General features: G+C 44.5%; 4 protein-coding genes across 4 annotated transcripts; all 4 read left to right on the top strand.

Annotated features, from left to right (window-relative positions):
- The first annotated feature begins 1,284 nt into the window (after positions 1 to 1,284).
- Positions 1,285 to 9,972, top strand: LOC108891616 (zinc finger protein 135). The gene is made up of 3 exons (XM_018688811.2): positions 1,285 to 1,609; positions 5,671 to 6,246; positions 6,821 to 9,972. Exons 2-3 carry the CDS (start codon positions 5,672 to 5,674, stop codon positions 7,710 to 7,712), a joined length of 1,467 nt encoding a protein of 488 aa, XP_018544327.1. The 5' UTR covers positions 1,285 to 1,609; position 5,671; the 3' UTR covers positions 7,713 to 9,972.
- A 3,102-nt stretch (positions 9,973 to 13,074) lies between these two features.
- On the top strand, positions 13,075 to 17,929 carry LOC108891619 (potassium voltage-gated channel subfamily G member 3). The gene is made up of 3 exons (XM_018688813.2): positions 13,075 to 13,534; positions 13,815 to 14,886; positions 16,144 to 17,929. Exons 2-3 carry the CDS (start codon positions 14,312 to 14,314, stop codon positions 16,787 to 16,789), a joined length of 1,221 nt encoding a protein of 406 aa, XP_018544329.1. The 5' UTR covers positions 13,075 to 13,534; positions 13,815 to 14,311; the 3' UTR covers positions 16,790 to 17,929.
- Positions 17,930 to 19,098: 1,169 nt separating this feature from the next.
- LOC108891615 (cytochrome c oxidase subunit 7A-related protein, mitochondrial) lies at positions 19,099 to 20,445 on the top strand. Its single transcript, XM_018688810.2, has 3 exons — positions 19,099 to 19,289; positions 19,789 to 19,923; positions 20,138 to 20,445. The coding sequence occupies exons 1-3, from the start codon at positions 19,221 to 19,223 to the stop codon at positions 20,276 to 20,278; spliced, it is 345 nt and encodes a 114-aa protein (XP_018544326.1). The 5' UTR covers positions 19,099 to 19,220; the 3' UTR covers positions 20,279 to 20,445.
- Positions 20,446 to 22,156: 1,711 nt separating this feature from the next.
- Positions 22,157 to 26,170, top strand: LOC108891618 (tetraspanin-14). Its single transcript, XM_018688812.2, has 9 exons — positions 22,157 to 22,311; positions 22,932 to 23,012; positions 23,485 to 23,535; positions 23,648 to 23,794; positions 23,895 to 24,065; positions 24,281 to 24,406; positions 24,543 to 24,593; positions 24,691 to 24,804; positions 25,030 to 26,170. The coding sequence occupies exons 2-9, from the start codon at positions 22,932 to 22,934 to the stop codon at positions 25,093 to 25,095; spliced, it is 807 nt and encodes a 268-aa protein (XP_018544328.1). The 5' UTR covers positions 22,157 to 22,311; the 3' UTR covers positions 25,096 to 26,170.
- The last annotated feature ends 1,059 nt before the right edge of the window (positions 26,171 to 27,229 follow it).

Here is a 27,229-nt window from a genome sequence, read left to right as displayed (position 1 = left end):
TCCAATAACCAATACCTAATCATTGATCCTAAGGATAATTTTCATTCTTATTTTCACCTGGACTATTGATTATTGATTCTGGATAAAAGATGTAAAACATGACTGAAACATTAAACTTCATGTTTCTCCCTGAGTAAAAACAGAAGTTTTCACATGAGCAGGTTTTTCAGGGATTTTCTGGTTTTATTTATTTGTCAGATTCAGTTCTGTTTTTAAAAGGTCTCTTTGGTTCAGGTGCTTTTATTTTGGTGGTTTGGGGTTTTTTTTGTGTCTGATCATCGGAGACTTCCTGTTAGTGAAACATGAGGACAGGTGGTTTTCAGGTGATCTTTCTCTCAGACTGAGATCAACCAGTGACAGTGATGAAAATGATGAAGGTGATGGTGAAGATGAAGGTCAGTTTGCAGTTGTTGGGCTAATGAATCACTGTGGCCTGTTTCTTCTAAGACACTGAGTTTCATTCAGACTTCACTTCCCAGCATTCATTGCAAACTGCCCGTGTTTGTGTGGCAGTGTTCACTGTGGGAAGAGAGCGCCGCCTGCTGTTCACTGAGACTCATTGTGTTCAGGTGTGAGACCAAGACCTGGATTTATGGTGATAAATTTGTTACTGATGCATTCATGTGTTCATCAGTCAAATGTTGCAGCTGTTGGGTGGAGTTAATCTGAATGACTGTGAACTGTTTAAATTATATCTGGATTATATTTAATAATCTGAACTTTTCAGATAAATGTTTAAAAACACAAAAACTCAAGTACCTCACTTGAGTAAATGTACCCAGTTACTCTGTGTCGGGGCGGGGGGTCGTCTCCTGTTTCCCACCAAAGGCAGAGAGCATTGTCACACGCGAAGAGCGAAGAACTTCCATGTTCAAACTGACCATTTTAATCAGCTGGCATACGGTAGTGGAAGGCGGGAACCTCAGGCAGCGCAGTAAAAAGTCGATATTTTGTGACAATTTATTGATAAGTAATTCGCGCCGAACTGACCAGCAGTCTGTAAACACCGTGAATATCTGTTGGTTTTCTATCTGAGTGGAGATCTGATGTTCGATATGAGATTAATTAAAACCTGTGGATTTCCTAACGGAGTTCAACATGTCCTGACAGCACGGTGTTTATCTCAGTGACTGTTCAATGAGGAGACACAGTGAGAGTAAATATGCGGAAATACAGAGAAATGAAACCTGATCTGATTCAGCTGAGACACGTTTCTCCTTGAAAACAGATTAAACATGGCAAACAAACTCTTCCGTTTTCAGGCCGCTCGATGTCGGTTCTGAAACTTTACGACACTTTGTGACATTTTCAGACACAGTTTGCGGCCGTCCAACCTGATTGGATGCACCGAGCAGGCTGCGCAGGAGCTCAGCCAATCACAGATCAGAGAGGGTCCGCGCGGTCCACCGCCTGACGCCTCTCTGCCGCTGCGTCTCATCCACTCTGCCCGGCGACCTGCCGCTCCCTGTCGCTCCGTTCCGCAGCAGCGGTTGTTAGCCGTCAGGCTGCCGCTGCTCTCCGGTTGGGATGTGACAGAGGTGCGGCAGAGAACCGACCCAGACCTGATCCAGAACGAACCGGGAGAAGCGGGACCGTTCCGGTTTGAATCGTAAGTGTTTGTGTTGAACATTATCTTGGTGTTTTTAGCGAGAAAAGACTGAAACGGTGCGCGTGAGTGGCGGAGCGGCGGTGTGTGTGTGTGTGTGTGTGTGTGTGCGCGCGCGCGCGCGCGCGCGCGTGTGTGTCTGTGTCCGGGACAGATCCGGTAACGCTCCGTTCACAAAATGTCAATTCAGAGAGAAACGGTAACGCTGCTGCGGAAAACAAACCGGAGGCCCGAGGGTTTACCGCCCTCCTCTTCATCACTTAATCTCCTCTCCTCCTCCTCTCCTCTCCTCTCCTCCTCCTCCTCTTCTCTCCTCTCCTCTCCTCCTCCTCCTCTTCTCTCCTCTCCTCTCCTCTCCTTTCCTCCTCCCCTCCTCCTCCTCCTCTTCTCTCCTCTTCTTTCAGGATTCACAGGAAACAGTTCAGCAGGTTTAAGTTATAAACAGTGTTAGTATCAGCCTGTCACAGTGACTCAGCTAACTGATGATGATGATGATGATGATGACAAGTTTGTTTATGTTACAGGTAAAAACAATTAATGGATTTGATTGTCACCAAATAACAGACATTTACAGTTAAAAACAGTTACAGTTACAGGCAGTTACAGTTATATTTACAGTTGCAGTTACAGACAGTTACAGACAGACAGTTACTCACAGTAAGACAGTTACAGTTACAGACAGACTGTTTCAGTTTCAGACAGTTACAGTTACAGACAGTTACAAACATTTACAGCTACAGTTACAGACAGTTACAGACAGACAGACAGTTGCAGACAGTTACAGTTACAGACAGTTATAGACAGTTACTGTTACAGACAGTTACAGTTACAGACAGTTATAGACAGTTACTGTTACAGACAGTTACAGTTACAGACAGTTATAGACAGTTACAGTTACAGACAGTTACAGTTACAGACAGTTACAGACAGACAGACAGTTGCAGACAGTTACAGTTACAGACAGTTATAGACAGTTACTGTTACAGACAGTTACAGTTACAGACAGTTATAGACAGTTACAGTTACAGACAGTTACAGTTACAGACAGACAGTTACAGACAGACAGACAGTTGCAGACAGTTACAGACAGTTACAGACTACTACAGTTACAGAGAGTTACAGTTACAGTCGCAGACAGTTACAGTTGCAGACAGACAGTTACAGTTTCAATTACAGACAGTTATAGTTACAGACAGACAGTTACAGTTTCAGACAGTTGCAGACAGTTTTAGTTTCAGATAGTTACAAACAGTTACAATTACAGACAGACAGTTGCAGACAGTTACAGTTACAGACAGACAGTTGCAGTTTCAGTTACAGACAGTTACAGTTACAAGCAGACAGACAGTTACAGTTACAGACAGTTGCAGTTTCAGTTACAGACATTTACAGTTACAGTTACAGACAGTTACAGTTATAGACAGTCAGTTACAGGCTGTTACAGTCAGTCAGTTACAGGCTGTTACAGACTATTACAGTTACAGACAGTTACAGACAGACAGACAGTTACAGTTACAGACAGACAGTTACACACAGTTAGACAGTTACAGACAGTTACAGTTACAGACAGACAGTTACTGTTACAGACAGACAGACAGTTACAGTTACACACAGTTGCAGTTACAGTTACAGACAGTTTCAGTTACAGACATTTACAGTTACAGTTACAGACAGTCAGTTACAGGCTGTTACAGTCAGTCAGTTACAGGCTGTTACAGACAGTTACAGTTACAGACTATTACAGTTACAGACAGTTACAGTTACAGTCGCAGACAATTACAGTTACAGACAGACAGACAGATAGTTACAGTTACAGACAGACAGTTACTGTTACAGACAAACAGTTACACACAGTTAGACAGTTACAGACAGACAGACAGTTGCAGACAGACAGTTAGAGGCCATTCTTAAAAGATTTTTTTTTAAAAATAGAAATAGATTTTTTTGCTAATAATAAATGGCATTATTTTTGTTTGATTTATATTTTAATTTATTTGTAACTGTGTTTTGTTTTTTTGTTTTTTTTCCATTTAATTATTATTTCTATTCTATTTTTTATGTTTAACGTTATTTTATTTAATGGTTCTTTTATTGTGAAAGTCAATCTGCCGTACTTCCGTTTTTAGCAACCATTTAATCCTTTCCCACAATGCTTTGTGTCCACGTCCCCTGCTTCCTGTTTATTGTGACCGTCTCCACCGGTAAAATTTTAACGTTTTCTCCGCTTTGCCCCCGTTAAAGATCGGTGAGTAACTGAATCCAGGAACGTTTCAGCGCCAAATCCGGTTATTGCGGTTTATTCCGTGGTTTGTCGTTTTATTTTGACAGTTAACGTTGAAGGAAGAGAAAATCCCTCCTCTGCTTCCTCATCACTGAGACCGAGCCCGGCCGAGCCCCGGAACTCCGCTCAGAAAACTGTCAATTTAAGCCCTCTACGCTTTAAGTCAAACAGAAAATAATTTTCAAGCATGTCTAAGACATTTAGCGGAATAAAACGGTCGTGTGATAAATTCGGCTTTCAGATTAAACACGAATAATCTGTAAATGTGAAAGAAATATCATCTTTAATAATGGATGCCCTGCTAGCAGCCGCCCTCCGCGGGGTATTCAGCGAGAAATAATCACTGGAATAATGAAGAAATCTTTCATTTGTGACTATGCTCAATGTGAAATAAATGCTGTTTGTTTTAATAAATTCGCCCTGGACTGAAGAGTGAGGGAACCATAGGTTTAAAAGGAGGAGTCCGCCTGTCACGTCCGTCGGGCTCCCGGCAGACCGGGACACATTAAAAATAACAGATTTCTGAACGGAGTTCGGCGGGTGTTGGTTAAAATAAAGAACGAAAGTGTCGCAGAGCAGCCGGAGGCTTTAATCAGATTCATTTAATTCATTAGTTTATTTCAGGCCGTTTTCATTAGAATCGTTTCTGCTGCTTATGATGAATCAGATATGAACGATTTAATGAATGTTTAATGTTCCATTGCCGGCGGACAGAGGTCAGAGGTCACCTGTGTTTATTATGTACAGTGACGTCACGAGTCACTGTACGAGTGTCGATATGGGTGTGTCTGCGGTGATGACGTGTTTGTTCTGTGGATCAGTAATTTTACCGCAGTACCTAGGACTGTAATAGATTAGTTTTTACAGTCACAGTCAGTCTTCAGATGAGGTGAAACTGAGTCAAAACCGGATCAATTTCCTGTTAATTAATTAATCAATTAATCAAATTATTTGACCTCAATCAGAGAATCTGAATCTGTGACATCATCAGAGCTGAAACGATCGATCGTTCAACTCAATTACTCTGATATTAATCACTGGTTTCATTAACCAGTCAATAACAGCAGGCGAGTCAGGAAGCTGCAGTTCAGGTTTGAAGTAACAGGAAATGAAAATACTCCAGTAAAGTACAAGTACCTCAAAACTGTATTTCAGTACTGGAGTAAATGTACTCAGTTACTTTCTACCTCTGTTGAAAACATCTTTCATGGAGACTGAGGGTGCTTTAATGGAAACATTTAATCAAACCGATCCTCAATAGTTTTTATCAGGTATTGATCAGTTAGTGATCAGGTATTGATCAGTGGATAATCTGACACATTTTATCTTGAACTATACGAAACTGTGTTGACAGGTTTGATGATTATTGGACATTTACTTGATTGATTATCTATCAGATTAAACAATAACATGAACATCCATTGGTTTCCAACCTGCAGCTCTGGGCACCTCACAGGGTCACAGGATGAAGCTTGTTCTTCTTGTTCAGATAAAACTTGTTCAGTCAATCAGTTACAGATGAGTGAGAGGGAGAACATGTTACCTGAACCTGGTGTTTGTAGACTAATCAATAATCAGCAATAATCAATAATTATTACACAGTGGAAGAAAGGTCTCAGAAACGACCATCAGCTGTTTGATCAGCTGATCAATCACTGCTGAGACATGACAGAACGTGCTGACCTCCTCTCTCCTCCCTCCTCCCTCCTCTTCCCTCCCTCCTCCCCCCCTCAGGCCTGTGGCTGCCCCTCTGAAGTTCTTCCTCTCCTCTGCCTTGGTTCAGGATGGAGGACTCGGAGGCGGAACTGGCAGTGTCGGAGTCGGATGCCCTTGGCGCTGACTTCATCACGGTGGAGTTGGACACACAGCCCATTGAGTACGTGGTGAAGTGGGCAGAGGTCGGCTCCAAGTTCACCATCTCCTGTGTGAAGAAGGACTCAGACGACCCATCGGACCTGACGGCTGACCAGCTGAAGATCGAGACAGACGAGGCCTTCTTTGCCCCGTACGAGGAGGTGTACCCCTGCGAGGTGACGGAGCAGAGCGTGGAGATAAAGACAGACTCTGACGAGGAGGAGGAGGATGCCGAGGAGGAGCAGGAGGTGCTGGTAGAGGCAGGGAGCAGCCGGTTGGACGGTGATGCCGACTCGGACCAGGCTGACTTCGAGCCGGACGAGCGGCAGTACCGCTGCAGCTACTGCGGGAAGTGCTACAGCCACGCCTCCAGTCTGTACCGCCACCAGCAGACCCACACTGGGAAGACCGGGGCGCCGCCGCCCGCCAAACGGGCACTGGAGCCAACGCATCAGGATGCACGCTACACCTGCCCCCACTGCGGGATGAGCTTCAAAGGCAGCAGGTCTGTATCCACCTCCACCTCCCAGGAGTTAGTCCTGATCCTGATCTGAGTCCCTTAATCCAGATTATCTGATGATCCAGATCTGATGTAGATTAAATCTGATGTAGTGAAACAGATTCAGAGACTGAAGGTTGACTGTGATTGGTCTGAAATAAGTCATGTGATCATGTCGGTTATATGTTATCCTGCAGTCAGGGTCCTGATGACCGCTCAGTGACTCTGTGGTCGTTTGGTTCAGTGAAGTCTAAACATGGGGCCATATGAAAACATCTGTAGTGACAGACCTGAACAAATGAGTGATTTATTCTGATCAGGTGCTGACAGTTCAATAACCTGCTCCGATCAGCTCATTCATGAGGCTGTGGACACCCAGCTGAGACCTGATCTGAGGTCTGGGTCCAGGTCTCTGCAGGGACGAGTCTCTATTGATCTAGTCGATCAATAAAGAATCATCGGTTGATGGAGAGAAAATGACTCAATAATAAAGTGAATAATCAGTTAATCAGATGGTTCATTGATCAGTTGATTGGTCCTCAGATTGATGGCTGACTGATGTCCTGTGTTTACCTGTCAGGATGCTGGGCAGTCACCTGCGGCTCCACGGTAAGCGGCGGATCCACCCCTGCAACATCTGCGGGAAGGAGTTCAACCACAGCTCGAGTCTGTCGCGCCACCGCCTCATCCACAAGAAAGGAAAAGGAATCCCGAAGGATGCTGCACTCGGCCCCAACGTGGCCGCCCTGCGCCACTCGCTGAAGGCTGGTGCCAAGAACAAGAAGACCAAGAGGCAGCAGCAGCAGCAGCACCACACAGCGGCCACCATGATCCAGAGTCAGGGCGGTGACAAGTTCTACGCCTGCCCGCAGTGCGACATGAGCTTCAGGACGTCCACGCAGCTGTCAAAGCACCAGGTAACCCACGTCAAGGAGCTGCTCGACAACTACACGCCCGGCAAGGAGAACCTGGGCGAGACCTCGTCCGACCTCAAGATCCGCCTCAAGCTCTGCTCCCGTGATAAGCCCAACTTCTACACCCTGTGTAAAAAGAACCGCCGCCGCCGGGGGGGGCGGGCTGGGAAACGGGGCTCCGCCGCTTCCGAGGATGAAGAGGGGGGAGGAGGGGGAGGAGGAGTCGGCCGCCATGGCTGCGGCCAGTGCGGGAAGCAGTTCAGCCACGCCTCCAGCCTGGCGCGGCACCAGCAGACCCACAGGGCAGCCGACGGCAGCGGGCGGGGGAAGCTGCAGCAGCACCAGAAGCAGCTTCACACCAAAACCGGAATCCCCGCCGCCAAGACCAAGACCTACACCTGCGCGGCCTGCAACAAGACCTTCATGCACTCATCCAGCTTCTCCCGCCACAAGAAGGCACACATGGAGGAGGAGCAGCGGGCCCGTGCTGCTGCCGCCAAGCGCCGGAAGAGAGCCGTGTTGGACGAGACCGCCCCATTGGAGTCCGACTCCGAGTGACATCACCCGGCTCTGGACTGGGTTTGGACCAGTTCGGGACCTGTTCTGAGTTGGTTCTGAATCAGCGTTGACTGGTTCTGGACTGGTTTGGGACCAGTTCTGGAAAAGTTCTAATTTGGAAAAGTTCTGGACCAGTTCTCCACCAGTTCTGGACCAGTTGGGGACAGATCCAGGTTTTGGGACTGGAACTGGTTGATTCTTCTCTGGTGTAGATAGCAGCAGGACATCCATATATGGTCAGAACTGACCGTTAGCTAACTGCTCTTCAGGATGGGATTAGATTTAAAGTGTTACACCCCCACCTGTTCGTACGCTGTTCGTTTTCACTCTGCCCCACACTCCATGTCCCATCAGCCACCTGGGGAGAGAGCAGGGAGTCAGCTGCTCGTCTGTCTGTTTCAGGCCACGCCCACCTGCCGCCATATTTCCCATCAGCCCCAGGACCTCTGTCAACACCCAGAGCATCATGGGAAAGTTAGATTAACAATGAAGCCTGTAAATTTGGTTTATATCTGATGTCTGTGATCCATAATCAGACAGCAGCAGGTCAGAGTTTATGGAAGTTTATGAACGACAAAGTTTTTTTATTTTCTGAGATAAATCAGGATTTTTATTCTCAGAGTTTTTATCTAAATTCAGAAATTTATTTATGGGGGGGCAGGTTATTTCACTTTAAAATCAGAATCTGAAATTATTCTTTAATTTAATTCTCAGATATTTTTTCTGTTGATCTTGTTTCAACAGAAATGAATTTCTCTGAATAAAATCGTCAGATTGTTTTTTGTCGTTAAACTTCTGTACGTCTGACGTCAGCAGTGACTCCTTTGCTCATTTTTGTTTTCTTTCTCCTCGTTTTTTCCTCTCAGGTGTCACCACCTGCTTCCTCCCTGAGTGATTCTGATTGGCTGAAGTTCTCATTGGCTCTTTGTTCTGATTGGTTCCCTGTATTTTGATATTTGACATTTTTAAAAGGTTAAAAAGTGAAACTGGAGACGACGAGCCGATCGGTCGGAGCTGACGTTCCTCCACATTAACGTATGCATGAAGACTATTACCTGCAGTTAGTCGGCCATACTTGTAGTTTTTCAGCTGGGTGTGTTTTACGGCCGATCGGCAGCGTTGGACGTTTCTGGTTTCAGCAGCAGAGTGTTGGTGGAGGTCGAAGGGGAAACTGCACTACTTATTTATGAATTTGGAACAATGTTGTAATATATGAATATAAATGGTATTTAAATGTGATTCACAACATTATAAAAAAAAAATTATAAAAAAAAAAAACAAAACAAAAAATAAAAAATAAAAAGAAGAGAGGCCACGCCCGGCCTAGCTGCCCTCGTTACCGTAGCATCACCGCCACCTTCATCGTTTAACATCATCATCAGCAGCAGCAACAGACAGGAAACGACAACAGCAGGTGTCCAGATTTTCGAAATTAAAGCATCCAACGTGTCTGAGAAAAACACAAAGAAAAGACGAAGTTCGAGACTGAAATTTAACTCATCTCTAATTTTGTTTTTTTACAAAGTTCAAACAAGGTTTGATTCAGAGCTAACAGAAATTTAAACAGTTTATTATTGAAAATATAAATGAGGAGATTCTGAAAAGTCAATAAGAGATGTGTCAGATTTGGACTCAGAAATTTGTTTGAACCTGCAGCTCAGACAGAGGTGTTCTGATCAGACTCAGCTGTGTTTTATCTGAAAAGTAAGAATGAGGAGTTTCCTCAGAGCAGATGTTTGGTGACTGACAGACCTGGACTCAGTCCAGTTTTTCCTGCCCGGCAGACTGACCATCCCACACCTAAATAAAAGCATCACCTGTGGACATCGACGGACCCTAAAGCCCCGCGCCCTCCCACCTGCCCCTTCTCTTTTAGTTTCCTGCTCGTAGAGCCGTGTGGTGGCAGCGGACTCTGTGAATAACGTTTCCCTGTGTGAATTGGATTGGTGACGTATTTATCAGTTTGTGTCGGCAACAGGTCGTCAGAGTTGCGCCACAGAAAAAAAGAAAAAAAAAACTTCCTGTAGAAATTAAACAAATCGGAGTTTCCTCGTGTTGGGCCTTAAAGCTGCCGTTGTCCTCCTCCTGTCCACAGCAGAGTTTTGCATTTAGTTCATGTTGTGTTGGCTTGTTTTCGTTTGGTTGGTGGTTTCTCAGCTTCACCGCAGATAGAAGGTCGTTCGTCATTGTATCGTGTTTGAATAGAATAAACCCAGTTGACATGTTTTGTCTTGCGTTTTGTAATAAACCTTTAAAAGAAGTTTCCTCTGTGTTTCCTCACTCTGTGAACCTGGTTCAGACCTGAACCCTGTGGACTCAGACCAGGAGTGTCTGAGACGAACAGCTGCTACTGTGTAATCCTGTCTCTGTATATCACTACCAGACTCCATTGACAAAAACAGGGATTTTACAGGGAGCTGCTGGAATACCACTGCCTCCATCTGTTAGTGTGTCTGTGTTACTGTGTGGTACTTTGACTTCAGTAAAGTATCTGATTACTTCTTCCACCACTGAAAGTCACACAGTAACACAAACGCTATGAAAATCTCATCCTCTGAATCAACTTCTATCAGTTTCAGACCTATTTCAATTTGAGCCAGAAAGATAGTAATGTTCTTCAGTTTTAGCAGGTAGCAACCTGTTAGCTCATATTTGCAAGCTAATGTTAGCCTGCTTCCAAAAATGGCAAAATGCTAATCTAAAAAGCAAATATGCATTTTAATATCCCTGTAATAATAAAATTGTAGTAGCAGACTGGTGTAAATTAATGAGTAAATATGTTCATCTTAACTTGTAATTTGTGCCTCTTTGCACAGCCGTTTGTTTGTCTGTTTGTGTGTGTGACAACGGCCACTTGACAAAATTACAACATGCACATTCGCCATTATTGTAACACAGTAACCTTGCAGCTCTACAAATCCTTTAGATGATGCATTGTGTGTTTGTAGTCTGTCAGGTTGTCAGGTCACAGAGGAACGCTGTGCTTCTCTGGCCTCAGCTCTGAGATCCAACCCCTCCCATCTGAGAGAGCTGGACCTGAGTTACAATCATCCAGGAGCCTCAGGAGTGAAGCTGCTGTCTGCTGGACTGGAGGATCCAAACTGGAGACTGGACACTCTCAGGTATGGAGAGCCTTATTTTTCATGATTCTACCCTGCATTATTTATATACCTGCTGGATCCTCCTCCAGACATAAAGACTGCAGCACCTCCTCCATTATCAAGTTGGTGCAACTTGTTTCACTTGTTAATAACTAAAAGACACAAACCACGAGGAAGTTAATAGAATAGGCTTTATTGTCATTGTACAGTTGACCGATCTCATTCAATTGTGGTAAAAATGGTATTCCTAAATTCAAACCTTAATAACTTGATAACAGAATAAGCAGCCTTTTTTCAGCCAAGTGACTGTAAATAAACAGAACAACCACTGAATGAGTAAAGTCAGCAGCTTTATGTTGACAGACTTGAACTAGGTTACAATTAATAAAAACCAACACTAACCATTGGTAGAAGACATGATGTGAGCTGTAGTCTCATCATCAGGTTACTAAACACTGACAAATTCTTATTTTATTTTCTGATAAATATGAATTGAAAATAATGAGTCAACCCTGAAAAAACTGCAAATGTTTATGAACGATGTGTTGAATGCTGAAAGAATGTGCAGAGGCCTGTACTACGAAGCAAGGTTACTGTCTTATCAGAGTAACTTCAGGTAATTTACGTTGCATCTCAGTTTATGTTTGTGGTTAACTCAGTGTTACAGGTGTTACTTCTACCTAAGTACCGCCCCACAGGTGGAACAACCAATTGATATTGGCACAACGACTGAAAGAGGCTGACTCTGCAGGATGGGGGTTGCCACAGTGTGAATGTGAGTGCAGTGTAAGGCACTATATAAGTACAGTCCGTTTACCATTTTAATGAAGAATATTTTAGTTGAATTAACATTATTTTTTCTGTTTTTTTAAATACATTTGGTTTGGTTCTTTGTTATTGTACAAAGTCTTTTTGTTGAATATTTTTTCATAAAACAAGATGTAATAGACTTTTCTATACCCAGGAGAAATCTGTCAGGACGTGTGGAGACTGCAGGTGTAACATAAATGCTGTTGACATCACTGTCAGAGAGAGTTCTTACCAATCTCATTCACAGATGTTCCTGTGTAACATTATAACTGATATGAGTGTTGGCCGGTTGAGTTTCAGGCAGCAGAGGAGCGTAACTGAGCTCACACTCCCATACCCAAAACCGTTTGTGAGGGCATACTCTGCCCTGATGGGTTCAACCCTACTCAGGTGAAGACCAGTGAGTCTACCTGTGCAAGTCCATTACCTCCCTGATCTCTGTCTGTATTCAGCACTGTAGCTATGTTCCTCCACTGCTGTTTTGTCTGGTGAATTCAGAAAGTATCATTATGCCAATAGACAAAGAACCTCAGGCCTTTACAGCAATCTTCACTCACATGTTCTTCATCTCTGTTGGGTTGTTGGGGTCCTGCCTGTGCTAACCAGCATCTCACTGAGACTCAGATCAAACCAAAAAATACTGATCACACACAGAAACAGGTGATTCTCCCCCATCACACTCTGTGCTCAGTACAGTGGCAGAGCGTAATAAAACAATTTAAATAATATAAGATAATAAGATGAAATCCAGACGTGCAAATGAGGCAGAGTCCATAAATTGATTTAAATATCCAGATTAAATAAAACAAGTTCAAGTATTCTACAGAGAAACTTTGGTAATAAGAAACAACTGTGCAGCTGGTGGATTAAAAAACATTCAGTCTGGGTTCAATAGTTTGTTGAAGGCAGAGACAAAACAGAGCTGAAGAGAACTGGTTTTATATTAAGGTGCTCTAATGTTCTTCAGATGGAAACAGTTCATGGTCAGAATATAAAATATGTGATGGGTCCTTCAGGATCCTGTGATTACAGTCATCTGACTCTCAGTACTGTTGGCTCTGTAGCTCTATAGAATATCAACATGGGTTTATTGATTAATTGGTCACTGATCTGTGATTTGGTTTGTTTAAATGGTTATTTAGTTCATTATGTTTTACACATTTTACATTATGTTAAATTGTAAATTGGTATTTACACGTATTCCAGCATATTTTTTAGGTTCAGTCAAATCTGGAGTAAAATTGTTTCTAATTCTGTGAGTTTGTTGTTTTGTTTTATTTTTCATTTGTGATGATGATTGATGTGATTTTAGATTTAGTTTTTACTGAATAGAAGCAGAGATCAGCTTCTGTCAACAGATTTAACTTTAAATCAAACTGAGTGAAGAGCGTGAAGCTGCTGATGATGTGCAGTTCACCGCTGCCTCCAGCAAGTGGAGCTGTTTCCACAGAATAAACTCTGCAGGTTGTTAATGAATTCTTCAGATCGGACTCATTATTCAGATCTGCTGTTTGATGTTCACTGCAACATAAAATCAACATGAAGTGGATTAAATGTCTAATCTGGGGCAGTGATGGAGGTCAGATCTGAGGAGGAGAGGAGGAAAAACCAAATGTAGGACAGGAAGAGGAGGAGGAGGATGAAGAGTAACAAAAAAAGAGAGTTAGATTCAGCTTCTGAATCAAACCAGCACTCTCCAGCTCAGACTGACTGCTGTTTGAATCATCGACTGATCCTCCTCCTCTCAGACAGCGGGAGGAGGAGGTGGTGGTGGTGCTCTTCAGTCTCAGATTCAGCTCAGAGAAGGAACAAAGCTGAAGTGAAACAGGATCCACTGATGTGACTCATCCCGACTCTAAAACCAAACACGATCAGAGCTGATCTGAAGGTTCCTGCTTTCACTGATGATCGGTGAGTTTTGAAGTCAGTGTTAAATCAGTTTTTAAATCAGTTTTTAAATCAGTGTTAAATCAGTTTTTAAATCAGTGTTGCTCTGAGCCGACAGCTTCAAACACACTTTTTGTTTTTTTAAATGTGATTCAGTTTCACCCAGTTTAACTAAAAATATACAGAGATGCAGTGAAAGAGTGAGAATGAGAGATTTTAACATCAGTCCAGTCCAGTGGGTCACTGCTCATGACAGAAATCACCTTCATGTTGTTGGTGCTGACATGTTTTTATTCTCTTTCAGCTGTGAAGAGATGATGTTTGGAAGGAACTGAGGTTTTCACAAGAAGATGAAAATGTCATGATGATGAGATGGAGCAGGAAGATGGAGTCTGCAAACTGCAGCCAGGTTTTATTTTTAACAGAAAACTGAGTTTGGAAACAGAAAAGATGGAGACATCTGGATGCAGCCTCAAGTGAAGGTGACACAGTGTGAATTTTTACCAAAGACAAAGTGAAGTTTGGAAGCTGCCTGTGGAGATTATCAGAGGAAACAGCTACAGTTTTATAACAAAGAGAGTTTCAAACAGACTGAAGCTGAGGTTTGGAAGCACAGCCTTGAGTTCTTATTAAGAGAAAATAAAGTTTCTAACAATGTTTTACTAACAAAGGAAAACATCTGGAAGCAGCTGCATCTTTTTAACCAACAGACGATAAAGTCGGATGTTTTCACAAAGAAATAAATGAAGTTTGGGAAACAGCAGCTCAGGAAATAAAGTTAAAATATTAAGCTGAGATAAGATGAAGTTTGGGAGCAGCTTTTGCACCCTGAATGTTGGCGGTCGCAGGTTTTCCTGCTCGGCGGAGCTGATGAAGCGCCTCCCTCTCAGCAGACTCAGTCGGCTGCATCGCTGCGTATCGGAGAGCGAGCTGCTGGAGCTCTGTGACGACTACGACCGCGACAGGAACGAGTTTTTTTTCGACCGCCACTCGGAGGCCTTCAGCTTCATCATGCTGTATGTGCAGCACGGTAAGCTGCGCTTCGTGCCGCACATGTGCGAGCTGTCCTTCTACAACGAGATGCTGTACTGGGGCCTGGAGAGCTCCGACCTGCAGCCCTGCTGCCAGCGACGCCTCGACGACCGCATGTCCGACTGCTTCGTCCACTTCTTCCCCGAGGAGGAGCCACGGGGCCCGAGGGAGCCCCAGAGCCGCTGGCTGGAGAGGATGAGGAGGACGTTCGAGGAGCCCACCTCCTCGCTGGCGGCACAGATCCTCGCGTCGGTGTCGGTGCTGTTCGTGGTCATCTCCATGGTGATGCTGTGTGCCAGCACTTTACCGGACTGGAAGACCACCGAGACCCTGGACCAGCACAGGTAGGACACGTCTCAGACCTCCTGAGGTCACATGAGTATCCACACTCACCAGTCACTTCATCAGATACAGGTTAGTACCAGGTTTGACCCTTGAACCTTCAGAACTATCTTAACTCTTCATGAGAACTAACCAGGAGCTGGAAACAGAGATTTTGGTCCATACTGACATGAAGCATCACACAGCTGCTGCAGATTTATCTGCTGAACATCCATGATGAGAATCTCCAGTTCCACCACATCCCAAAGATCTCAGTCCAACAGAGGTTGGACTGAGTCCAACAGAGGTTGGACTGAGATCTGGTGACTGTTTGAGACAGAGAACTCACTGTGATGTTGAGGAAACCAGTTTGAGATGATTTGACTTTGTGACACGGAGCGTTATCCTGCTGCCCTCAGAAGACGATTCACTGTGGTCATAAAGGGATGGACATGGTCAGCATTGATCCTCAGGTTGGCTGTGGAGTTTAAATGATGCTCAGTTGGTGCTGAGGAGCCCAAAGTGAGTCAAGAGAAGTCAAGTGAATATTCTCCACACCATTACACCATCAGCCTGAACCACTGATACGAGGCAGGTTGGATCCATGAGTTCATGTTGTTTACACCAGATTCTGACCCAGAAATCCAGACTCATCAGAGCAGACGATGTGTTTCCAGTCTTCTGTTGTCCAGGGTTGGTGAGTCTGTGTGAACTGTAGCCTCAGTTTCCTGTTCTCAGCTGACAGGACTGACTCCTGCAGTGGTCTCTGCTGCTGTCTCTGCTTCAGCCTTCACACATGATCTGCAGACTGCAGGTTGTAACCAGTGGTTATCTGAGTAACTGTTGGCTTCCTCTCAGCTCGAAGTGGTTTGACCTCTGACCTCCTGTAAACTCTCTGTAAAGTCTAGAGATGGTTGTGAGTGAAAGTCCCAGTAGATCAGCAGTTTCTGAAACACTCAGACCAACAACCAGGACACGTTCAGAGTCTGACATCACCTTTCCTCCTCAGTCTGAACTTCACCAGGTTTACAGGACTAAACACACTGAGCTGCTGCCCTGTGATTGGCTGATTAGATATTTGCGTTAATGAGCAGGTGAACAGGTGAACCTAATGAAGTGGCCGGTGAATGTAGATCCAGTTTGTGTTTGATGTGTTGTGTGGGTAATACTTGTCTCTGTCTTAAATCTTTGACTCTGATTGGATTGTCTTCATCTATAACTTTATTGTTTAGGCTTGACTCTCTCTGACCCCTCCCCTCTGTGATTGGCTTCCCTGGCAGGATCATCGAGGCGGTCTGTATCGGTTGGTTCACAGCTGAGTGTATCGTCCGTTTCCTGGTTTCTCGTGATAAATGTGAGTTTGTCCGTCGTCCCCTGAACATCATCGACCTGTTGGCCATCACGCCGTACTACATCTCCGTCACCGTGACGATCCTGACAGGGGAAAACTCTCAGCTGCAGCGTGCGGGCGTCACGCTGCGCGTCCTGCGCATCATGCGGATCTTCTGGGTGATCAAGCTGGCGCGTCACTTCATGGGCCTGCAGACGCTCGGCCTGACGCTGCGCCGCTGCTACCGCGAGATGGTGATGCTGCTGGTCTTCATCTGCGTCGCCATGGCGATCTTTAGCGCACTGGCCCAGCTGCTGGAGCATGGCCTGGACCTGGAGACCGGAAACCAGGATTACGCCAGCATCCCCGCCGCGTGCTGGTGGGTCATCATCTCCATGACCACGGTGGGATACGGTGACATGTACCCGGTGACGGTGGCAGGCCGCGTGCTGGGCGGCCTCTGCGTGGTGAGTGGCATCGTGCTGCTTGCGCTGCCCATCACCTTCATCTACCACAGCTTCGTCCAGTGCTACCACGAGCTCAAGGTTCGTTCCGCCCGCTGCACCCACAGCCTGTCTGCAGACTTCATGAACTGAAAGACTACAGGAAGAACTACAGGAATTTCCTCAGACATCAGAGTCTAACGCTGCTTTCCAGTTCTTCTCTGAAGTCTGAATTTCCGAGTTTCCAGTCAGAAGTTTGAACCTGAACGCCTCCTGAAGTCGGAGCATCCCCGACATCAGAATCCAAGATGGCTGTTCCTAGCAACTGTTGCTAACAACAGCTAGTCTGACATACGACTGAATTAGTTCACTTTCATGGTTTAATGTTCCAGGTTTTAAATGTGAACGTCTTTTTAACAACGTCCTGAAGAGTTTGTGTTCAACTCATTTCTTCAGGTGGAGCAGATTTGAAAGAGCAGATATAAAGTCTTTCCTGTCGCCGTCACTCTGAGTTCTGACCTCCAATGTAAATGGAACCAAACCCACAAAGAGTCGCATTAGGTCCAACAAAAACTTTTCATATTTTTACTACCAGGTTTTGTTTTATGCCTTCAGGTTGGTCTCAGGTTTCCGGAGCCTCAGTTTGTGTTTTATATCCACAGAAAGAATCGAACACAGTTTATTTTACAGGTGCTGTAGTTTCTGGATCATTTCCAGTGAAGTTTCCTGGACAGAGCTATGTAAACACAGTGTTCAGTTAAACAGCCCACGCAGCTGTGCAGACCAACATGTTGTTGACTTTTAGAGGACAAAAATCTGCGCTCCATGTACAGACACATAAATATTCATCTCCATATCTGTTGATTTGTCTAAAACTCAAGCTCAATGAATCTGAGTGATCAGTTCTCACTGCTCCACCTTCTCTGACAGAGGTTGGTTTATTTTTTAGAACCAATGAGATGAAAAATAAACTTTGTTTCATCAGATCCTGAGTTTCTCTGCTGCAGAGTTCAGTCTCTGGAACCAGATACAGGTCTTAACGACTGAATCATTGATCATCAATCAGTTCTGACAGACTGAAACACCCATCCTCCATCCAGACTCCATGATCCTCACACAGAAACATCCTCCTCACACTATCTGATATTTATAAAAGCAGAACATCTTCACCTCTGACAGACCTCAGATCAGAGTGAACACAGGTCAGACACACAATCTTTGTTTCAGTTTGTGTTGTTGATGTTTTTGTGTAAAATGTCAAAGGTTCATTTATAAACTTCACTTTAAAGGATTGATGAGATTTCTGATTCTTTTTTCAGCCTGTCGACGCCTCCCTGTTCATGACTTTATCCTGAACTCTGTTTCAACATGAGTCACTGATGGTTTGTTGATGATTTACTGTGTGATGTGTGTGTGAACAGTTTAATCTGATGTTCTGCCGGAGATCCTCAGCAGTAAAACGTCCTCTTCACTGACTCTAGGATCTGAGGTGAAACAGAACAAACATCCACATTTAAAATGTAACATGAGCTGATTATTAGGTTAATCATTTGACCCACATTGATTCAGTCTTCATCAGTTTCTCCTTCAGGTCAAACTGCAGCTGTCCTGGGAGGGGGTGGGGGGGTGTGCCTCGGTCCGTCAAGGGTTAAACTCTTTGCTGTAACTGGACAATGTCCACGGTTTCCACGGCAACAGCAGACTCAGACAGGAAGTTGAAGTGTTGAAAACATTTGGTTTTGAAAGTGAGGATGGAGGAGCTGCTGGAGTGAAATGTCAGCAAAGATGGCGGGAGGAGAGACAGGAGGGATGCTGGGACGAAGAAAAAATCAGTGTGAAATGGAAAAAATCAGTGTGAAATGTCTCACTGAGGAAACACTCATCTTCTTCTTTGGTGCAGAACACAGCAGCCTTTATGACTACATGGACTATCCCTTTAATCTCCAAACACAGAAACATCTTCTCTTTCTCTCATTCTGTTTTTATTCTTCTTTCCTTCTCTCTGTACAGAACTGAACTATAACATCACTATTTCTTTTTTATTTATTAAATCCTGATATATTCATTAAAGGAGCAGTTTGTGTTTTTAAGAATCTTTAAAATCAGTGTTTGTGTTTGAGTCAGGAGTTAAAGCATGTTGTTTATCAGAGGAGCTGTTGGTTTATTGATGATTATCAGATCAGTTTCTGTCTTTCAGCTGTGGTCTTCATCACAGTTCACACTTCATACAACACAAAGCAGCTTTAAATAAAACTGTTCATCAGTATTTAAAGATGTTACTGAGGAAAAGAGGACGTGTTTTTAATGAAGTATAATCTGTTTTCAGTGAAGTTTAATCTGTTTTAGTGGAATTTCATCTGTTTTTAATGAAGGTTAATGTCTTTTAGTGAAGTTTAATGTGTTAAACGGATTTATTCTAGGCACGTCACGGACGCCTCTTCCGCCATGGGTCCTTCAGTGCGGCTCTGACGTGATCACGCAGCGCTGTGTTGTCATCAGGAGATATAGCAATTATCGGTGCGTCAGCAACAGGTGAAGTGTCTGCGTGTCCAGGTGTGTTTTACCTGAGTTAGCGCTCCTCAATATGTACTACAAAGTGAACGGAGTGACGCAGCGGCTAACCGGAGCTCCCGCCTCCTCCTACAACCCGCAGGTGAGACCGGAACACCGCGTGACCTTGTTAGCACCGGGAGAGCAGCCAATGCTAATACTAATGCTAACATCAGAGTTGCAGGAGAGAGACGGTTAATACTGAGGAGCCAGTATATTGATCAGTGATTGATTATTACTGAGGAGTCAAATGAAAATAAAGTGGTTACCGGGTGATTGAATAATGCTAATAATAGATCAGCTGATCAGTTCCCGGATCGATCACTGCTGATGATCAGAAAACAAAGATCAAACTTCTCAGTCGATCATAATATGACGTGTTTAGATCAATGACTCAGATTCGACATTAAAACATAAACAGTCCGTTTGTTTCTTCACTCAGTCGCTGATCATTTTGATTATTGATTAATCTATCTCTCTTTTAATATGAAAGGTAGGGGGGGGATCAAACAAAATTTTACCTTATGAAAAATGAAAAAAATAAAATCAATGTGTTGTCATGGTGACAAGTCTCCACACAATCCCCCCCACCCCCCACCCAGGGTCTTCGTCCCAGCGTACCTCCTGTTTCTCCTCCCATCATTTTTGCATCTCCAACCAAACTGGTGTCAGAAACAAGAAGTCAGGTGGAGTACATGGGAGCCAACAGAGTCCAAGAAATGCAGAAACTGTTCCAGGTAACTCTGCCCCCCCACCCCCCACCCCCACACACACATGCACACGCACACGCACACACACTGTGACTCTTAGAGTCCCCCACTGCACTGAGTGACTGTCTGTGGTTTGATATTAAACCTGGCAGTGTCAGGTGTGTTAGTTGTGGATCATGTGACCTGTATGAGGTGATCTAAGCCCTGCCCCTCCCAGGTAACCTGTTGTTCTGTGTCTCAGAAGGCAGACGGGGTCCCGGTCCACCTGAAGAGGGGTCTGATCGACAGGCTGCTGTACCGGACCACCATGGGTCTGACTGTGGGGGGGGCGCTCTACTGCCTCATGGCGCTCTACATCGCTGCCCAGCCTGGCAACAAGTGACGCCACCCAGATGCTGCTCTCTAATTGGACCAGAGGTGACGACGATGAGGCGTTCAGGGACAGGTGGAGGTTTTCTGATGAGGTGTTCAGGGACCATCTGTCTTCAGATAAAAACACTTTGTACAGAAATGTGATTTAGTAATAAAGTTTATTTTGTTGTAAAAGAATCAGTGTTTTTTTTTTTTTTTAGACAGGTACAGACACACCTGTGGACAGGTGAGCTGTTGGGTCACATGATCCTAATGCTAGACTCATCAGTCTCTGTTTTATAAACTGGTCTGAGATCAGTTTGCAGAGAAAACATTGTGATGTTTGTTCCTCTGGTCTGAGTTGATCCGGTCTTTATGAGTCTTGATCCTCCTCATTATCTGCAGCTTGTACAGGTGGATTATGGAGGATTATCTGTTCCCTCAGCAGATCTCAGAGCAGCTCCACCTGAACCACAGAGACTGCTTTTACAGTGTCTGATGAAGTGAGGAGAGGATGAGTGGAGGAAGAGTAAGGTTTTCCTCCATTCAGCTGAACTGACTCAGAGTTCAGACTCTGTTTCAACAACAGAGAAATTAATTGATTATTGGTTTTATATTTATTATCATCTGATGTCAGTGATTCAACACACACACAGTAACACACACACTCTCAGCTTGGCCTGATAAGACTAAATGATCCAAACATTGTGTGTCATACTGGCCCTGTTGCCATGGAGATGGCGATGGGATGCTTGAGATGAGGCGTCATGGTTACAGATCTCTCACACACACACACACACACACACACACACAGCTAATGGACCAACAGTCTGAACTGTGTGTGCAGTTTATTAGCAACTGCTCTATTGATGCAGAGGTTGATCAGCTCCATCCTGTGGTCTGATCAGAGACAGCTGAAGGTTTCTCTCTGTCAGTCTCTGATCTGCTCATCTTTGGTTTTTCTCTTCTGACGAGCTGACGTCTCAGTTTGGATTAAAACCTTCTGTCCACAGAGCAACAGATTTCTCAGCAGCTGCTGTGAACGTTTTGGCCTGATTCCCACTGTTTAACCCTGATACTGCCTCTGATCAGTGATCAATAACTGAGCTCTGACAGAGAAACCATCAGACTGTTGAAAACATCCTGTGCTTTCTTTGTTTGTTTGTTTGTTCTGACAAACTGCAGCTGATCCTCAGAGTCTGACCTAGAATCCTGTTTCACCGTCTCCATGGTGACAGAGAACATCAGGTCACCGTCTCCATGGTAACAGCAGGATTCAGGCGGATTTTAAAAACTGTTTAAAATCAGACTTCAGGCCTCATCGTCTTCGTTTAACAAGTTCAACAGAATCAATGTGAATGAACGTCATCACACTAAAAATTAATGTTCTGATTGATTGATTGATTGATTGATTGACGGATATGTTTCTGTTGGTGGTTACCACAACGACAGCATCAAACCATGTGACTTGCTGTGACCTCAGCAGTCTCACAGGAAGTTAATTAGGACAGAGTGTCCTCGTTAAGAGCAGAAGAGTGACCTTAACGAGCTCCTCACATCATTAGCAGCTCAGTCATTAACATTCAGGCGGCACAGAGCTATGATTGGCTGTCATCACAACAACACTGCAGGCAGCTGATGGAGGTCTGACCTTCATTAATTCATTAACTCATCCACTCATTCACTCATTCATTTATTCATCCTGTCCTCAGTCCTGTTGTTACCTGAGATTATTCAGTAACTGTTCATCAGCTGATTGTTCACTGTTGTGAAGAGAACTAAAGGTTGTTATATAATATAATATAATATTATATAATATTATATTATATTATATTATATGGAGGATTGTCTGTGAACCGGTTTAAAATGCTGCGGCTCCTCCTGTCTCCAGCAGGTGGAGGTACCACATTTGTAAACTGTCTCCACCTGTAAAACACCACAGAAGAAGAGGAGTCGTTGTTTGTGTCGCAGCAGCAGAAGAAGAAGCAGCGCTCTGTCACAGTCTGGGTGTGTTCGTTTGATTAAAGTGTCGGAAACAGAAACCTGCGCATTAAACCGTCTGAGGTGAGTCTGACCGGGTCCTGATGAACGTTACTCGGTAACGGAAACACGGTTACAGGAAACGGCTCCGGTTAAACCCGGGGTTTATTCTGTTAGCTTTAGCATTAGCTGTTTCCTGTTAGCTTCCAAGAACTTGAAACTTCAGAAAACTCTGCTCACAAGTAACGGAAAAGTAACGGTTAGTAACAGGCAGCAACGGAACTTGACGGTACCTTACAAAGTGACCGGAGGGTCGGTGAATGTGTCGGTAATTTACCAGATTAGCTTCAGCTAAGCTAACAGTGGCTAGTGAAGTTCAGTTAGCTTGTAGGAGGTAACTCAGTTAGCAGAGAGTTAGTGATCTGTGTTTACATCAGGACTCTGCTGGTTTCGGACTGAGGGTCTGGGTTCAGGTTCAAGTTGAGTTTATGTGAAATCAGTGGAGAGAAACAGATCTAACTGCAGATTTCAGATCTGATGTTTCAGTTTCCTGTTTTTAAATGTTGTTCATTTATTCAGTTTTTATGTAGAAAATTCAACAGGTTATAAAGAATATATAAAGAGAAATGTGATGTAGAACAGTGTATGTGTGAGGTACAGTGTAACTGTGTGTGTGTGTGTGTGTGTGTGTGTGTGTGTTTCAGATGTATTACTATCGATATGAAAACACTGAGGTCAACTGCTGCTACAAATATCTCATGTTCAGCTACAACATCATTTTCTGGGTGAGTCATGTTCATACCTGCTGATCTTATCACACACACCTGTTTACCTGCTGACTTGTTTACCTGTTGAACAGCCCCAGAGCAGATGATGTTTTCTCTGAATCAGTTTCTTGTCTCTGGGAGTTGGTTAAGAGGAAGTGATGTCATGATTTCCTGTGTGGTTGAACAGGAAGTCACTGATCTGTTGTGAAACGTCCTGAGTCATTTTCATTTTTAACCTCAGCTATACAAACTCAGTCCTCATTGAATAATGAGGACAGGGACCTGTTACTCAGTCCTGTTCAGACCTGGACCAGGACTAGACCAGGAGTGGACCAGGATTATAGATGCTCTCAGAGACATGAACAAAGACACGAAAGAAGAAGAAAGTCGTCAGTTTACACAACATGATTCAACTCTGTGTCATTAAGAGGGTGGATCCGTCTAAACCCTGGTGTGTGTCTGTGTGTGTGTGTGTGTGTGTGTGTTGCAGCTGGCTGGAGTCGCCTTCATCGCAGCTGGTTTCTGGGCCTGGAGTGAAAAGGTGACAAAACACAAACAGAATCATTAAAACATGAACATTAGTCTGATGTCAACCCTGTTGACTGGTCTGACTTGTTCTGATCTGACTCGTTCTGGTCTGTTGTGGTTCACAGGGAGTCCTGTTGGACCTGACCAAGGTGACCCAGCTCCATGGTTTTGACCCGGTCTGGTTGGTCCTGGTGGTCGGTGGAGTCACCTTCATCCTGGGCTTTGCCGGCTGTGTGGGAGCTCTGAGAGAAAACATCTGTCTGCTGAAGTTTGTAGGTGAAAAACATCTGGACACATCTGGTCCCTCACACAGCTGCTGCTCTGATGTTGAAACCTCCTGTGTGTGTCTTTGTATGTGTGTCTGTGGCTCAGTTTTCAGGTGTGATCGGCTTCATCTTCTTCCTGGAGCTGACGGCTGCTGTGTTGGCCGTGGTGTTTCAGAGTCAGGTCAGAGAGTGGATCAACGAGTTCTTCCTGGCAAACGTCAAAGCATACAGAGATGACATTGACCTGCAGAACCTGATCGACTCGCTGCAGAGGATGGTAACACAACTCTCACACAACAGTGTGACACAACACTGACACTGTTGTGTATCTCTGACAGAATCTTTGTGTTGGTCTTATCTATTTGGAGAACCATGAATGTTCAGGATGTTGTTCTGAACCAGAACCTTTGCTGCTGAGATCAGGATCCTCTGGGTTCTGGATGTGTAATCTGGGTTCTGGTTCCAGTTGATGAGAGTTTGTTCTTTGAACAGAACCACTGCTGTGGAGCTCAGGAACCGTCTGACTGGGACCTGAACGTTTATTTCAGCTGTAATGAGACTCATCGCAGTCGAGAGAGATGTGGAGTTCCCTTCTCCTGCTGCATCTCTGATCCTGCTGTGAGTTCATCACCAATCAGTACTGATCAATACACATCAATACTGATCAATGCACATTTCTAGTCACCACGGTTACATAAAAACAGAACCTGTCTGTAAACGTTGTGTTTCTGTTGTGGTTCCTCCTGATGTTCAGGACTCGGTGGTAAACACCCAGTGTGGCTACGACGTGAGAAACAAACCAAGGGTAACAACAACGTTCTGATGATGTTCTCACAGGAACCTGTTCTCTAATGTTCTCTGTTGTTCTCTAATGTTCTCTGTTGTTCTGTGTTGTTCTTCAGAGGGAGTGGACTGATCATATCTACGTTAAAGGTTGTATTGCAGCGTTAGAGGACTGGTTACCTGGAAACCTCTACACTGTGGCCATCGTCTTCATCGTCATCTCTGTGCTGCAGGTACAGATACTCAACATTTCAGTACTAATACTGCATCTGTACTCACTGGGGACTGGTACTTCTTTTCAAAATGTTTTAAATTTTAAAGTCTTTGATTCAAATGTTTAACTTGTCTGTCTGTTTGTTACCTGTCTGTCTCTCTGTCTGTCTGTTTGTTACCTGTCTGTCTGTCCGTCTGTGTGTGTTACCTGTCTGTTACTTACCTGTCTGTCTATCTGTGAACAGATGGTGGGGATCTACCTGGCCAGGACTCTGATATCCGACATAGAGAAGGTGAAGTTCAGCTACTGAAGTCTACACCTGCAGGGGGCGGAGCTTCACTCCAGGTGTTACTGGACCAAGTTTCTTCAGTCAGACTCGTGCCTTCCTCTTCTTCCTCCTCTTCTGTTGCGTTGTTGAATCTTGACATCATCAGTTCAGTCTGATGTTGTTGCTATGGTGACTGAGAACATGGCGTTTTGATTGTTTGTTTGTTTGTTTACACTGTGATGGGCTGTCTCCTCCACTGACCTTTCTACTGTTTAATGCACCTGTGTGACCTTTGACCTGATTGGCTGTTTACCACTCAGTGCCTCATCATCATCATCATCATCATCATCATCATCATCATCAGTGATTTAAGTCAGGAAGCTGTCTCTGATCTGAATCTGAATCTTTATCCAATCAGAGCTTGACATGTAAACATGGCCCCGCCCCCAACATTTACACTTCAAAATAAAAGCACAAAGCTATCGAGTTACTTTATTGATTAATCAGCAGCGAACTTTGACTCAGATGTTCAATTGATCGATGAATAGATGAATTTATTGTATGATTGACTGTTGCAGCTGTAAACAGAAAATTTAACTGATAAAGTTTCATTCAGATCCAGACCACAGACCCTCACTGTACAGGTGTACTGTAGTATCAGGATGTAGTACTGTAGCAGTACTGCATGTAGTATCAGGATGTAGTACTTAGTAGTACTGAACACCACAGAAGAAGAAGATAAAACCAGTTTAAAACAAAAGTCATTAAAATCACAGATTGTTCCTTTAGTAGCCTTCAGTCATGTGATCACATGAAATATAAAGGCTGAAAACTTTATTGTCACTGGATTCATGTTAGCGAGCTTTGAATAAATAAAGTTATTTTGTATAAATAAAGTTTGAGAATTGAATCAAACCAGAGGAAACATGATCATCAGTTCACCTTTAATCAGCTGTTTTCTCCTGTTGATGAACGAATGAATGAATGAATGAACAAATGAATGAGATTAAATTTCACTGGTCTGCTTAAAATCAGACTTTTATTCTGAAGGGATTCTGTTTTTTAATGAATTTTTATCTTTTTTATATTCAACAAAATAAAGTGACGTTTTCTCTGAGTTTGGGTGTTTGTTTGTTTTTCAAAAGATCAAATTTTATTTAAAAAGTTTTAAAACTTATTGATGATTGATTATTGACAGTTTAAGATGTAGATGATCTTTAACATCATAAAAAACTAATAAATCAGGATGTTACTGATCAGGTGAAAAGTTTGAGTTTGATCAGAGTCATTGATCATCTGATTAATCAAAGATCACAGTGTGTGTGTTACAGTGTGTGTCCGCGGGGCGGCGCTGTGCATCAGTGAATCTCTCCGCAGTGCCGCAGCAGCTCTGAAACTTGACCTGCTCCCCCGCCCCCCCCCCTCTTCCAGGGAAGCGCGCGCTGCCAGAGGAGGCGGAGTCGGAAACGCGCAGCAACGTCGGTCCGTTGTGTCTGCGGCTCCGCGGCTTTCTCTCGCCTCCTCTCGGCTTCGGATCCTCCGGGGAGCGGCTTCTTCTTCCAGCCCGCAGGAAAGCGGCGGATCTTCGCCTCGCGGACGGACGGACCCGGCGGGCGGCGCGGCGGGGACAGACCCGACTCGGCTCGGCTCCTTCTCCTCCCCGGCGAGGTGGAAAAACCCGGACGGAGGCCCGCAGTGTGCGCTCAGCTCCCGCAGGCCTCCGGCCCGGACTCCCGCTTTTCTCCCGGAAAATGGACGGATTCACCGGCAGTTTAGGTGAGTCCCGGCAGCCGCTCGCGCCCTCCACATCACCGGATCACCTGTCCGTGCAGCGGCGGGACGGTGAGAGCCGCACGCGCCTCTGGCGGCTTTACACGTGTCACTGCTGTATTTATCAGAAAGGCTCTGCACCGCCCCTCCGGCGGCTGCTGGGCCACAAAAGCAACTGCTCCTCCTGAAGCAGAGTTTGCAGAGACCTGGACCCCCCCCCCCCCACAGATAGAGACCTGGATCTGTTAGAGACCATTAGAAACCAGTAGAGTCCGGCAGGAGCTCAGTTAGAGTCAAAACCATGAAAAACACTTTTATTGTTTCTGAGTCTCTGCAGCAACACACACACTGCTGTAATGTGTGCGCGTGCGTGGTGCGTGTTGTAAAGTGTGTGTGTGTGTGTGTG

This window comes from Lates calcarifer, unplaced genomic scaffold (assembly GCF_001640805.2).
Source record: "Lates calcarifer isolate ASB-BC8 unplaced genomic scaffold, TLL_Latcal_v3 _unitig_2008_quiver_1330, whole genome shotgun sequence".
Taxonomy (NCBI): Eukaryota; Metazoa; Chordata; class Actinopteri; family Centropomidae; genus Lates; species Lates calcarifer.
This window is presented reverse-complemented; position numbering and strand designations above follow the sequence as displayed.